The sequence below is a fragment of the Pristiophorus japonicus genome, chromosome 17 (genome assembly GCF_044704955.1).
Source record: "Pristiophorus japonicus isolate sPriJap1 chromosome 17, sPriJap1.hap1, whole genome shotgun sequence".
Classification (NCBI taxonomy): Eukaryota; Metazoa; Chordata; class Chondrichthyes; family Pristiophoridae; genus Pristiophorus; species Pristiophorus japonicus.
Genome location: NC_091993.1, coordinates 96738255 through 96750269, shown reverse-complemented (window position 1 = coordinate 96750269; position 12015 = coordinate 96738255). Strand labels below are relative to the sequence as shown.

At 44.5% G+C, this 12015-nt stretch overlaps 1 protein-coding gene across 5 annotated transcripts in view; it reads right to left on the bottom strand.

Annotated features, from left to right (window-relative positions):
* Positions 1-2753: 2753 nt before the first annotated feature.
* Positions 2754-12015, bottom strand: part of brpf3b (bromodomain and PHD finger containing, 3b) — a 75158-nt gene continuing 65896 nt past the window's right edge. For all 5 annotated transcript variants that reach the window (XM_070858960.1, XM_070858962.1, XM_070858964.1 and 2 more), the window contains exons 10-13: positions 9114-9220; positions 6751-6848; positions 5591-5745; positions 2754-4254 (exon numbers count right to left, since the gene is read on the bottom strand). In XM_070858960.1, coding sequence (XP_070715061.1) covers positions 4071-4254; positions 5591-5745; positions 6751-6848; positions 9114-9220 — 544 coding nt within the window. In that variant the 3' untranslated portion in view covers positions 2754-4070. The remainder of the gene's footprint in view (positions 4255-5590; positions 5746-6750; positions 6849-9113; positions 9221-12015) is intronic.

Sequence of the window (12015 nt, the reverse complement as noted above, 5' to 3'; positions counted from 1 at the left end):
GCAAAGGGGATAGGAGTATAAAAGCAGAGGTCTTGCTACAGTTGTAGAGGGTATTGGTGAGGTCACACCTGGAATACGGTGTGCAGTTTTGGTTTCCATATTTACGGAAGAATATACTTGCTTTGGAGGCAGATCAGAGAAGGGTCACAAGGTTGATTCCAGAGATGAGGGGGTTGACTTATGAGGAAAGGTTGAGTAGGTTGAAGATTATGAGGGGGCTTGAGAAGGTGGATGCAGAGAAGATGTTTCCACTGATGGAGGAGACTAGAACTAGAGGGCATAATCTTAGAATAAAGGGCCACCCATTTAAAGCTGAGATGAGGAGAAATTTCTTCTCAGAGGGTTGTGGATCTGTGGAATTTGCTGCTTCAGAGAGCTGTGGAAGCTGGGACATTGAATAAATTTATGACAGAAATAGAGTTTCTTAAACAATAAGGGAATAAGGGGTTATGGAGAGTGGGCAGGGAAATGGACCCAAGTCCATGATCGGATCAGCCATGATCGTATAAAATGGCGTAGCAGGCTCAAGGGGCCAAAATGGCCTACTCCTATTTCTTATGTTCTTATTATCATGTGGCAGCCAGGGTGTACAGCATCAAGTGAAGTAAATGCGGCCATAGCGAGGCCATTGCTGGCGTCCCAGGCAGCAATATGGTCGGGTGCTAATGCTCTGTGCAGTATTGGGTGATTGCGGAGAAGTTTGGTGTTGTTGGTGGTGATGCTGGTGTGTTTAGTGATGTTGGAGCTGATCGTGGTGGGATTCTAAGGACTGAGAGATTTTCTCAAGGGAATTTCAAGGGTACTGATGCTGATGAAAACTGAAGTTGCGATGACAGAAGCGATCCGTCAATGGTGAGAGGTTGCTCCAACTAGATGACAGTGGATAGAGTTCACTGCAAACACTTCCAAACAGCATACAGCTCAAAAGTGTCTTCCAAATCCTGAAGGCTTCAGCTTCTGAGATTGGAAAGTGAACAGCTGTGAAATGGTAGCTTTTATACCACTTCTGCAGCTATCATCTAGTCAAATCAATGGAAAGTCATTGAGAACCCAACACACTTACGGGACATGACACCCGAGCGATGGAAAGCTCCTGAAAAATTTAGAGAAATGGTAATTACCTGGTAAAATTATTTTTAAACACCTTTAAAAGTACCTCTTAATGATGTTAAATGGCTGGCCCGCCACTTGATGTCGGGTTTGGGAACCACAGCCAGACCCTGCACTTTGGAAACTGACAAGGAGGCGGATTCAGAGTGGGATCCCGTCCCGCTGTCAATCATACCCATTTTGACAGTGGGCCCGCCTCCAAACCTGCAGTGCTGGTAAGATTCCAGCCACCGAATGTCTCTTATTCTACTCCTCCTGATCATTTAAATTCCTCGTGCAAAAATAGTTACATCACATTATGTGGCATTTAAACTACTGCTTTCATTGCTATTGTGGAGAGCACACTTGGCATTAAATGTTTTTGGAGGTACAGTACTTGGATTTTAAGTGTTCCCAACACCATGATAAGTGACCTAGATGACATTTTGGACTTCTAGTGCACACATGGTTCCCAATTTCCACACTTAGCCAGGCTCTGGATAGATGTAGCATGGCTGGTGTGCTTCGCTTGTCCATGGCTCCGAACATGTGAATTTGGTGGTCTGGGCTCATCCCCTCCTTCCCCCTCATCTGCAAGCCCACTCACTGGCAGGGCCTTGTGACAGGTGATAGGGTGCAAACACAAGCGCAACTGCAGGCCTGAGAAGCCTATAGCTACAGGACTGTCCAATGGCCTTGGGCCTTCTGACTGCTGTTGGAGAACAGAAGCAAGGAAGTCACACCGGAAGATAATTGGGGAGACTGCAAAGGAAAGATGCACTTTGTCAGGACTCCCGTGCCTTGTTGCCTGCCCCCCTCAGACCCAGATAGAAAGACTAGCACCAACTCCTTCAGGCATCCCTCAAAATGGGCACTATTCACTCAGCATGGACTGCAAAGTGTGGGAGGACGCCCAGGAAAATGTGTACCCTGGCTCTTTTCCATGGCTGCCCTTGTCCTGTGCCTGTTACAAGGTACAAGCCCAGGTCCACCTCTCTGGAAGCCTCAGAAATTCCAGAGTAATGTAAAGGGAACAACGATCTGATGTAATAGGTCTCCAATACCTTTTCCTGCCTGTAGAACTTGGGAACTGAATGTTACTCTGGTGTTGCAGAGAATAACATGAAGTTAAGAGAATGCACCATCAAACTGAAGTCAACTATTTCAAACATACTATTAAACAATAAACTATAAATAATGATTTTATATTTTGATATATAAAATGTTATAAATTTAAAGTTTTGAGACCTTTGTAATTTTGATGTTATTACTTCTGTTCATAGTGTAATTTCCAATTACTCTGCTGAAAATACAGAAACCCTCCGTATGACTGCTACACATAACAAGCAATATAATATGTGCCATTTATTCCTAGATTTGTGCTTTGAATTTTCTCTTTTGCCAAAATTGTGAATTTATGCTCCAACACAAATTGACAGTAATCTTTGGCTGGCCCAAATTATAATCGAGAACTGTTGCAGACCACTCCCTAACTGGTTTCTTTAAAAAAAATAAAAGTTGGATGTATTCTGGAGCGTGTGTAAATTTTAGCTTGCAGTTCATTTCCCACTGATTTTGTTCAATGAATAAAGAGATAAAACAGACCATTATTAATATCCAGTTTAAGTATTTGGTACAGAAAACATAACAGTTCTGTAGTGATCTTAATTTTAAACATATGGAAAATGACAGACAGGAACTGACCTACTGGTCCATCCAATTGTGATGTCTTGCACTTCATAAAACATACACTCTCCACCACACCCGGAAGCCATGTAAACTCCTGGGAGAGGTGAAAAACCAAATAAAAACACAGGCCAATTAGGGAAAAGAAATCTGGAAAATTCCTCTCCAATCCACTTGGGTAATCAAAACTAGTCCAGGAGAGCACTGGGGCCCTGATTAATGTCATAAGGTACCTACCTACCTCTTGTACAAGGTGATCTCCGCCCCAGCCAGAAACAGGTCCAGCTCTCGCTTGAAGGAATTAGCAGAGAATTTTGTTGTCATTATATTTTGTCACAGGAACTTCCCTGCAATGACTGTAATCACAGTGAAACTGATTAAGAGCAACTATATTTGGACAGGAGTGAAGAAACTGACTCCAAGTTATTGAGACTGGCCTAGTTTGAAAGCTGACAAAAGGAGTTCAGCTATTAAAATTAGAAACTGTTAACTTCTAGTTCATCACATTTAATTCTCAGGAGAAAATATAGCCTCAGACAGTTGGATTGTAATAGATCAGAGGTAAAAGTACAGTTTTGCAAGTGTCAATTCTCATTTTTTCTCAACTATTACAGCTTCTTATAAACAGTACTAGAAAGCAAATAATCTTACTTTCTACAATAAATACAACATGAACATCCTGTGTTTCACAGTGGACACGCAGCTAATTTTAGGTCCCTAGGTATGTCAACATCATTGATATAATAGGCTGAATACATTAAAAACCAAAATCATAAAATGTAATAAAAAATGTTTTAAACTTGTACTACACAGTATACACAGGTCACAAGTCCACTGCATTTTAACTGAACAAATACTTTCAAACGTCAAATGGTATTGTTTCTCAAATAAATTACAGTGTGTGCGTACAAAACCCATTACCATCACAGAGAAGCTAAAGATTCAGATCTGCAGCCTTGAATAATTTAGTGTATAACAATATAATACAATAATATACATGGTTTTTCTTCCCCTTGGCGTCCACACAAAAGACATTATAAACACTATGAACAGGATTTGTATTTGTAAATTTAAAGCATGATCTATGTTTAAATGAAGTAAACATGACAAGAACAAGTCAAAGAAAGGCCATATAAGAATTGGCAGTGACAGAGGCTGAGTGTCGATCTGCTTAAAAGTATGAAAAAATAAAGAAAGGAAATTTAGTTTTTACAATGAGCAGAAATTAAGGTCTTTGATGCCTGATGTCACATCATACAATCTCCTTCCGCAACTTTGGTTATGTTTTATAACAGTCACATGTAGTTTGAGGTGAGAAAGCCATGTTCTCCGCGTACTCTGCTCAAATGGATCATTGCTCGGTCATAAGCAATTTGAACAGATTTCCGAATGCTTGATTTACGCCCTTCCATCATTTTCAGTTTGTCCACTGTGTCATCAATACCAAGAGGAAGTAATTTTGAACGGGGAAGCCACTGCCTGTTGATGAATACATTCGGAGGTTACAAGTCTTACAAAAACATCCGACAGAAATTATAGATCAAAAGCGTTATTTCAGTTCTGCGATGCCGGACTACAAATACAGCATGGCTTCAAACTTTGAAGTTCAAGTTTTGAAAAATTAGAACAAAATATTATTGGTGAAAGCACAATACACATGATGTATAGCCTGTATGTGTGCTGGACACAGGGCCTCTCACTTGTACAAATGCCATAGTTAATTTAAGGAGACTACTGTATGTTTCAAGACTGTCTGCTATTGCGGGCTTACAACTTAACTCTGTTTACACCAGTCAACGTACTATATGTAATGTACAGGAGCTAAAAAAAAGTCACAACACTGTGAGCAAATGGACAACTTTGCTATATACTACAATTACACAACTTTGGAAGTAGTTATTTCCATTCTTCAAAATAAATCAAAGGAGGAAAAACAATCCAACTCCTTTAAGTTTCTATCCAGAGACATGACTATTTCCTTTCCATTCCCCATACAGAGCACTCACAATAACCATGAAGTTGTTTCTGACCAAATGAGGTGATGTGGAAAAGATTTTTTTGGGTTAAGTCAGCATGGAAATTTATTTTTAAAGTAGTTGACCTCCCATGGCATTGCTCATTGTTAGTCTGAGATCTAGACTGCGATTGTCATGTGTATCCTAGTCTCATTCCAAGCAGGGAAGTGGCACAGAGCTCGAAGCCTGGACAGTAGAACACAACAGAGCAAGGAAGGAAGCCGGATACAAATTTTAAACTTAATACAACTGCACCTTAAGACAATTAGGGGCCTACCTGCTTAATAGTGCTGACAATGCAGCAAGCTTTGATGGCAACTGGACTTATTTTTCCCCCCCACATATTATTTCCGGTCAGAATATAGGGCAAATGTTTTTGTTTGTCCAATCAGATTGCATCTTTAAAGTGCCAGCCATTTCTTTACCACCAGCAAGATTGGTCAATCACAGGTCAAAGTCGGACTTTTTGTTTGTAAGCCTTACCTTACCTTTGCAGTGCTATATTAGGCTGAAGAGAAAATGGCAGTTATCAGAGTGGCACATACACACTTGACAGTAGTGTAGTCACCAGTGCAATGTGCAGTGTGCCACAAATGCATTCTGGGAGTCTGCTACTTGGAATCTGGGGAATGCAGCAAAACTCAAACCTTGGACTAATAGGTCTCTGAACAAAGACATCTCAAACACAACAATCAACTATACATCTAGAAAGGCTTATACACTGAATGTCCCAGTACATTTTTCAAAATCTATATGGAGTTAAAACAAAATTCTTAGTTCAGGATTTCCCCCCCACTTACCATGTTCTTTTGTTGTCAAAAAACAATACTAGGTAAAGTTTCTCTCCAGCTTCAGCGTGCATCTGTTCTCCTAGTTTTACTACATCCAACGGAGGTACAGGTATCGGGACACCATTGTGATATAAGCCATCTCGAGGCATGTGAGGATCTATGATCTACAAAGTAAAATATTACAGAAAATAGTGGGAAAAATATTTTGTATTTGTATAGCGCCTGTCATGAACTCAGGGCATCCCAAAGCGCTTCACAGCCAATGAAGTACCTCTGAGGTGCAGTCACTGTTGTACTGTAGGTCAAATTTACACACAGCAAGGTCCCACAAACAGCAATGAGATAAATGACCAATTAATTGTTTTTTCATGGTGTTGATCAAGGAATAAACATTACCCAGGACACTGGGAGAATGCCCCTGCTCTTGTTCAAAATATAGCATGGGATCTTTTATGTCCACCTGAGAGGGTAGACAAGGCCTCGGTTCAAGGTCTCATCTAAAATACAGCACCTCCAACAGTGCAGCACTCCCTCAGTACTGTACTGGTGTCAGCCAAATGATGTGCTCAAGTCTCTGGAGCAGGGCTTGAACCCGCAGTCTTCTGTCTCAGAAGCAAGATTTCTGCGTATGCGTATTCTGCGTATTTACAATGTAAAAGCCAGTGAGCAGCCTGCATGGGACCTTTGAGTTCACTGCGTGGCCGCACACCTTAGCGGGAACATAGCCGCCCACCCAGTTCCCATATCCCTTTTTCTTTCAAACACCTATCTAACCTATTCTTTAAATGCTGGTATGATCCCACCTTCAATTACTAACTCTAGTAGTGCATTCCACAGTATCACAACCCTCTGACTTTTATCTTGCTCTGTCTTAAATCTCTTGCATTTAATTTAATTTAATCCCATCATTCCTGATCCCGTAGTCACTGAAAAGTCTGTTCCTATCTATTCTCTATTGACCCACCCTGTAATCTCCTCCGTTCAATTGAAAACAGCTACAATGTCTTCTGTGACATTTAACATTATTTGAAGATTAAACTACAATCTAGAATTAGACAATTATTTCAGTTAGGTTGTTGAAGCTATTATGTAGTTTTGCTCATTTTAGTTTGGCTGATGGTATTTCATTTGCAAATACTTAATGGGGAAACAAATACAATTTGACTTACGAGTGCTGGATAAGAAGGGTATCCTCTGCATTTGGCCCAAACTAGTTCCAGAGGCTCTAAAATAGCATCATTCTCAAAGGGTGTCCAGACCCCTCTCCCTATTAAAACAAAGAAAATTAGAAGTAGCATTAATAAAGCTCATATATATTACAATGTAAATGTTGCCATTTCACTTATTTTAAAAAGAAATACCAAGCCATCTTGGATAATACAACACTCCTCAGAGAAACCTTGAACTGAACTAATGCACTTAACATAAATTCATTTATTTCAATTTCCTTTTTTTTTAAATAAAGGTTTGCATTTGCTTTGTTTAATTAAAAGGCACTCTTCCTTTGCTATCTTTTAATGCTGCTGGAAATAAGTGTTGTTAAAACAGGAATTATTGCCAGAAAGATAGACCAATGTCCCTGTGTTCAGAAAATAAACCTGTCGGATGTTTTGCACTTTTTTCTTAACTTTAAAAAAAGAAATAATTGATCTAGGAAACTGCTACAGCAGAAAATGTACCAACTCTAAACAACAAGGATACCATTTTAACAAAAAATTGTATTTAGCAAACCTTTTTCTGTTTTTACACAATGCAGCAAAGTAAATCACACTGAAGTGCATCACTGCCTAACTTGAAAAGTATGAAGAAAATAACGTGGTCCTTCTTTCTTTCACATAGTTTTTTAATGAAGTTGCCCTGCCAAGACATAGTAACAGAGGTGTCAAGTTTCGGCCTGAATTGCTCCTATTTTTTGAGCAACTGGTTTAGAATGGAGTATCTTAGAAATTGCAATTCTCGGCATTTAGTTTGCTCCAGTTCTACTCAGTTAGAACAGTTTAATTTTGGAACAGATTTTTTTTTCAAAAGGGAGAGAAGAGGGGGGGTGGGAGAGAAGAGGGGGGGTGGGAGAGGGAGAGGGAGGTGGGAGAGGGAGAGGGGGAGGGGGTGTGGGAGAGGGAGAGGGGGTGTGGGAGAGGGAGAGGGGGTGTGGGAGAGGGAGAGGGGGTGTGGGAAAGGGAGAGGGGGTGTGGGAAAGGGAGAGGGGGTGTGGGAAAGGGAGAGGGGGTGGGGGAGAGGGGGTGGGGGAAAGGGGGTGGGGGAAAGGGAGAGGGGGTGGGGGAGAGGGGGTGGGGGAGAGGGGGTGGGGGAGAGGGGGTGTGGGAGAGGGGGTGTGGGAGAGGGGGTGTGGGAGAGGGGGTGTGGGAGAGGGGGTGTGGGAGAGGGGGTGTGGGAGAGGGGGTGTGGGAGAGGGGGTGTGGGAGAGGGGGTGTGGGAGAGGGGGTGTGGGAGAGGGGGTGTGGGAGAGGGGGTGTGGGAGAGGGGGTGTGGGAGAGGGGGTGTGGGAGAGGGGGTGTGGGAGAGGGGGTGTGGGAGAGGGAGTGGGGGGGGTGTGGGAGAGGGAGAGGGGGTGTGGGAGAGGGAGAGGGAGAGGGGGGGTGGGAGAGGGAAGGGAGGGAGGGACGGGGGGGAAAGAAGGGGGGAGAGGGAGATGATGGGGGGAGAGGGAGGGGAGGGGGGGGGAGAGGGAGAGAGGAGAGAGGAGGGGGGGGAAGAGGAGAGAGGAGGGGGGAAGAGGAGAAAGTGAAGAAGCCGGGCCGAAGACTTCGGGCGTGGCCCGCCGAAGGACGAGGGAGTGGACCGGACTTGGGGGGGGGGGGGGGGGTGCCGGGGGAGCCGGAGCCAGAGCGGGAGCTGGGGGGGGGGGGGGGGGGGTCGAGCAGCGGAGCGGGAGCTGGGGGGCTCAGGCAGCGGAGCAGGGGGGGTGGGGGGGTGTTGAAGAGCCAGAGGGAGCGTGAACTGAACAGGGGAGGAAGCTGAAGCCCACACAGCCAGAGCAGGAGCTGAAGAGGAGAGAGGTGCAGCCTGATCTTCGCCGCCCCAGTGAGGCCATTCGGCCAGGGCTAGGGGCGGCGTGCTTCGGGCCCCTCCCACACAGTTTTGGGCGCCTGGAGCTACTGCACATGCGCGCCCACTGTAGCGCACATGTGCAGAGGTCCCGGCACTGTTTTCAGCGCAGGGACCTGGCTCCGTGCCCCCACAGCTCGTGCTGCGCCGCGACGCGCCGAGGGCCTGGATCGACCTGAGGGAGTTGCGAATACCGAGGTAAGTTTTCAGCGCGGTGTCAGCGCGGTTTTGAGCGCAGAAATCAGACGTGGCTCGCGGGGGCTGCGCTGTTCTAGGTGCAGCCCGATACTTGACCCCATAGTAACTACACATTGGTAAAATTAGAGAGACAGGTTTCCCTTATCCTTCTGGCATGCTTCACACTGCCTCATTAGTAATATTTATTTCACAGTCAACTATTTCTTGTTATGTTATTCTTACAGCCAAATAAAGCTTAGTAGGAAGTTCTTACTGCTGTGCAATGTACCTGATGTACTGTAATCTCCACAAGATACATCCCTATTGCCATTGTCAAGATAGTGCACTCGAGCAAGAGCTGGCTTCCCTCGACTACGTTTGGGTGGAGACAAGCCACTAAAAGAGGAAATACAATATTAATCACGGATAATATTTCCAAAGCTAATGGACACAAATTTATTTCAAAAACTTGTTTTTGAAGACACACTCCATAAATATGAGGTAATAAGCAACAGTAGTTGATCGGCAGAGAAGTAAAAGTGATTCATTCAGCAACAGAATGAAAGCAGGTTACTACACTTTGCTATTATGAAAATATTTGTTATGCTGACTATGACTCAGATATTAACTCTCACACGTGGGACTGAGAACACTTTTCTGCTATTACCAGAGTACTCACAATTACATGTTTTTCATGCATCCTGTCAACTATAATAGCCCATCATACTCTAAATTGCAGCATGTTTCAGAATTGAGTGAAAACACTGAAACTTTACCACTAATACAGTAAAAGATTATATGAAGGCGGCTGCAGCTGTTCATATTTTTTTAAGTGGTTGTACACAAGTCACATCTTAATGGACGTTCTGTTCCAAGAAAGCACCGAGGAGCCTGATAGTGCAGCATGCTAGTGTATTAAGTTGCTGTGGTACTAAGTGATAGAAAAGGGCTTTGGGGCTGAAATTGCTCCTCTCCTCAAGGCCTGTTACCACCACAAATCGGCGGCCACGCTGCAGTATGCACTGGCCGACGACTTTTGGTGGAATGGCCGCTGCTAGCCCAATTGCCCTCCCGAGTTTTCCCAGTGGTGCCCCAATCCGCTCCCTACCGCTCCGCTGCTGCCGATCCATGTTAAGTGCATCATCACAATGCGCACCGCTGATCTACCCCACTGACGACGACATTCCCCTTGGAAAATCTTTGGCCTACCCTGCAATGTCAAAACAAGCCTTTTCCCGGTGGTTCAGTAAGGCTGAGGCCTTCTGCAGCGGTGGTATGGCTTCCCTTAAGGAGGAGAATGCACTGCCATTGCCGCCATACAACAATTATGCCCCCCCCACAACCTCGGGTTCAGCCGGGCCACCAACCTGGAGGCCTAGAGTTTAAAAATCGCGGAGGCTCTCCCCTTAAAGTGAAGGGGAGAGCCGTGGTGACGCTGCGCCGTGATGATGGCATCGCGGCGGTGACTCCGCTCCGCACCCATCTTCTGCCCCTCAGTTGCTGTCACCGCCACATATCCGCCCCTCAGTTGCTGTCACCGCCACATGTCCGCCCCTCAGGTGTTGTCACCGCCACATGTCCGCCCCTCAGTTGTTGTCACCGCCACATGTCCGCCCCTCAGTTGCTGTCACCGCCACATGTCCGCCCCTCAGTTGTTGTCACCGCCACATGTCCGCCCCTCAGTTGTTGTCACCGCCACATGTCCGCCCCTCAGTTGTTGTCACCGCCACATGTCCGCCCCTCAGTTGCTGTCACCGCCACATGTCCGCCCCTCAGGTGTTGTCACCGCCACATGTCCGCCCCTCAGGTGTTGTCACCGCCACATGTCTGCCCCTCAGTTGTTGTCACCGCCACATGTCCGCCCCTCAGTTGTTGTCACCGCCACATGTCCGCCCCTCAGTTGCTGTCACCGCCACATGTCTGCCCCTCAGTTGCTGTCACCGCCACATGTCCGCCCCTCAGTTGCTGTCACCGCCACATGTCCGCCCCTCAGTTGCTGTCACCGCCACATGTCCGCCCCTCAGGTGTTGTCACCGCGCCCCCATTATGATCGTGTTCCGGATGCATGAAAAAAACAACAAAGAGCTGAATGTTGCGCAAGAGCCGACCTGAACCGCAACTGCGTTAAAACCATTGCAACGAGGTGGGAGCGCCCTGTTTTGGGCGGGGGCAATTTCTAACCCTTTGTGTTTATTGCCCATGAGTTCATCACCTCAGACCACTAAACTGAGAAAAGTAACCTCCTTGATTTTTTCCAACTGTTGTACAAGTATGAGAAAGTCAGCGACTGTCTTTGATTCACACTCACTAGCAACGGAATCACGGGCAACATAAATAGAAGGGAGCAAGTCACCTAGCTCCCCTCGCAGTCAGGTAATCCCGAAGAGAAAACGAAAACTGAAAATGGGGACAAGCTTTAAATAAACTGACAAATTCTAATGTCGATGGCTAAAGCTACTACGATCTTTGCAGAAAAATTGGATTGTATTAAGAATTTGTGACTTGCTTGGGGAAGAGGCAATCCAAATTTGGTATTTCTTCCAGTTCTCCATTCAGAATAGAAATTCAATAGGGGTTTTACACGGAAAATAGTCAGAGGTTTTGTTTAATGTGTTTTACCAATAAGTAGGAATCCACTAAGCCGGTTAAAGTGGTCTGGTGGAAGTTTTCATCACAAAAAATCATTTTAAGTTGTACAAAATAATTTGACATGTAATATGTGTGTTTAAATCTGGCTTAGTTCCCCTTTCATTTTTAATGTGCAGAATGTTATATTCAAATGCTTTCCATCATTTTTTCATATACTGCATTTTTTAAAATAAAATGGTTAATGAAATATTCTCGGTACACAGATTACACCCTACACAAACTACAACAAAATGTGTATTGCAGCATATTGCACTGCCTATATGAAACATTAGAACATACTGGAGTACCAAAACATGATGCAATGTCTGCAGATCGCCTACTCTGTTAGAAGAGGGTGCATATCCATTGCTAAATAAGTTATGTATGTTAAGATTGTATACTAGTATGACTGACCACAATTTCTATGGCAATGCTTTAGAAAAAACACCTTAATTTATATTCCTTTTATTTAATCTGCAGGGGAATTTTGTACTCGATTGAGAGGTATTAGTGCTGGAGAAGTAAAGATTTTTCTCACTTGCTGAAATTCATGTTGGCATCAA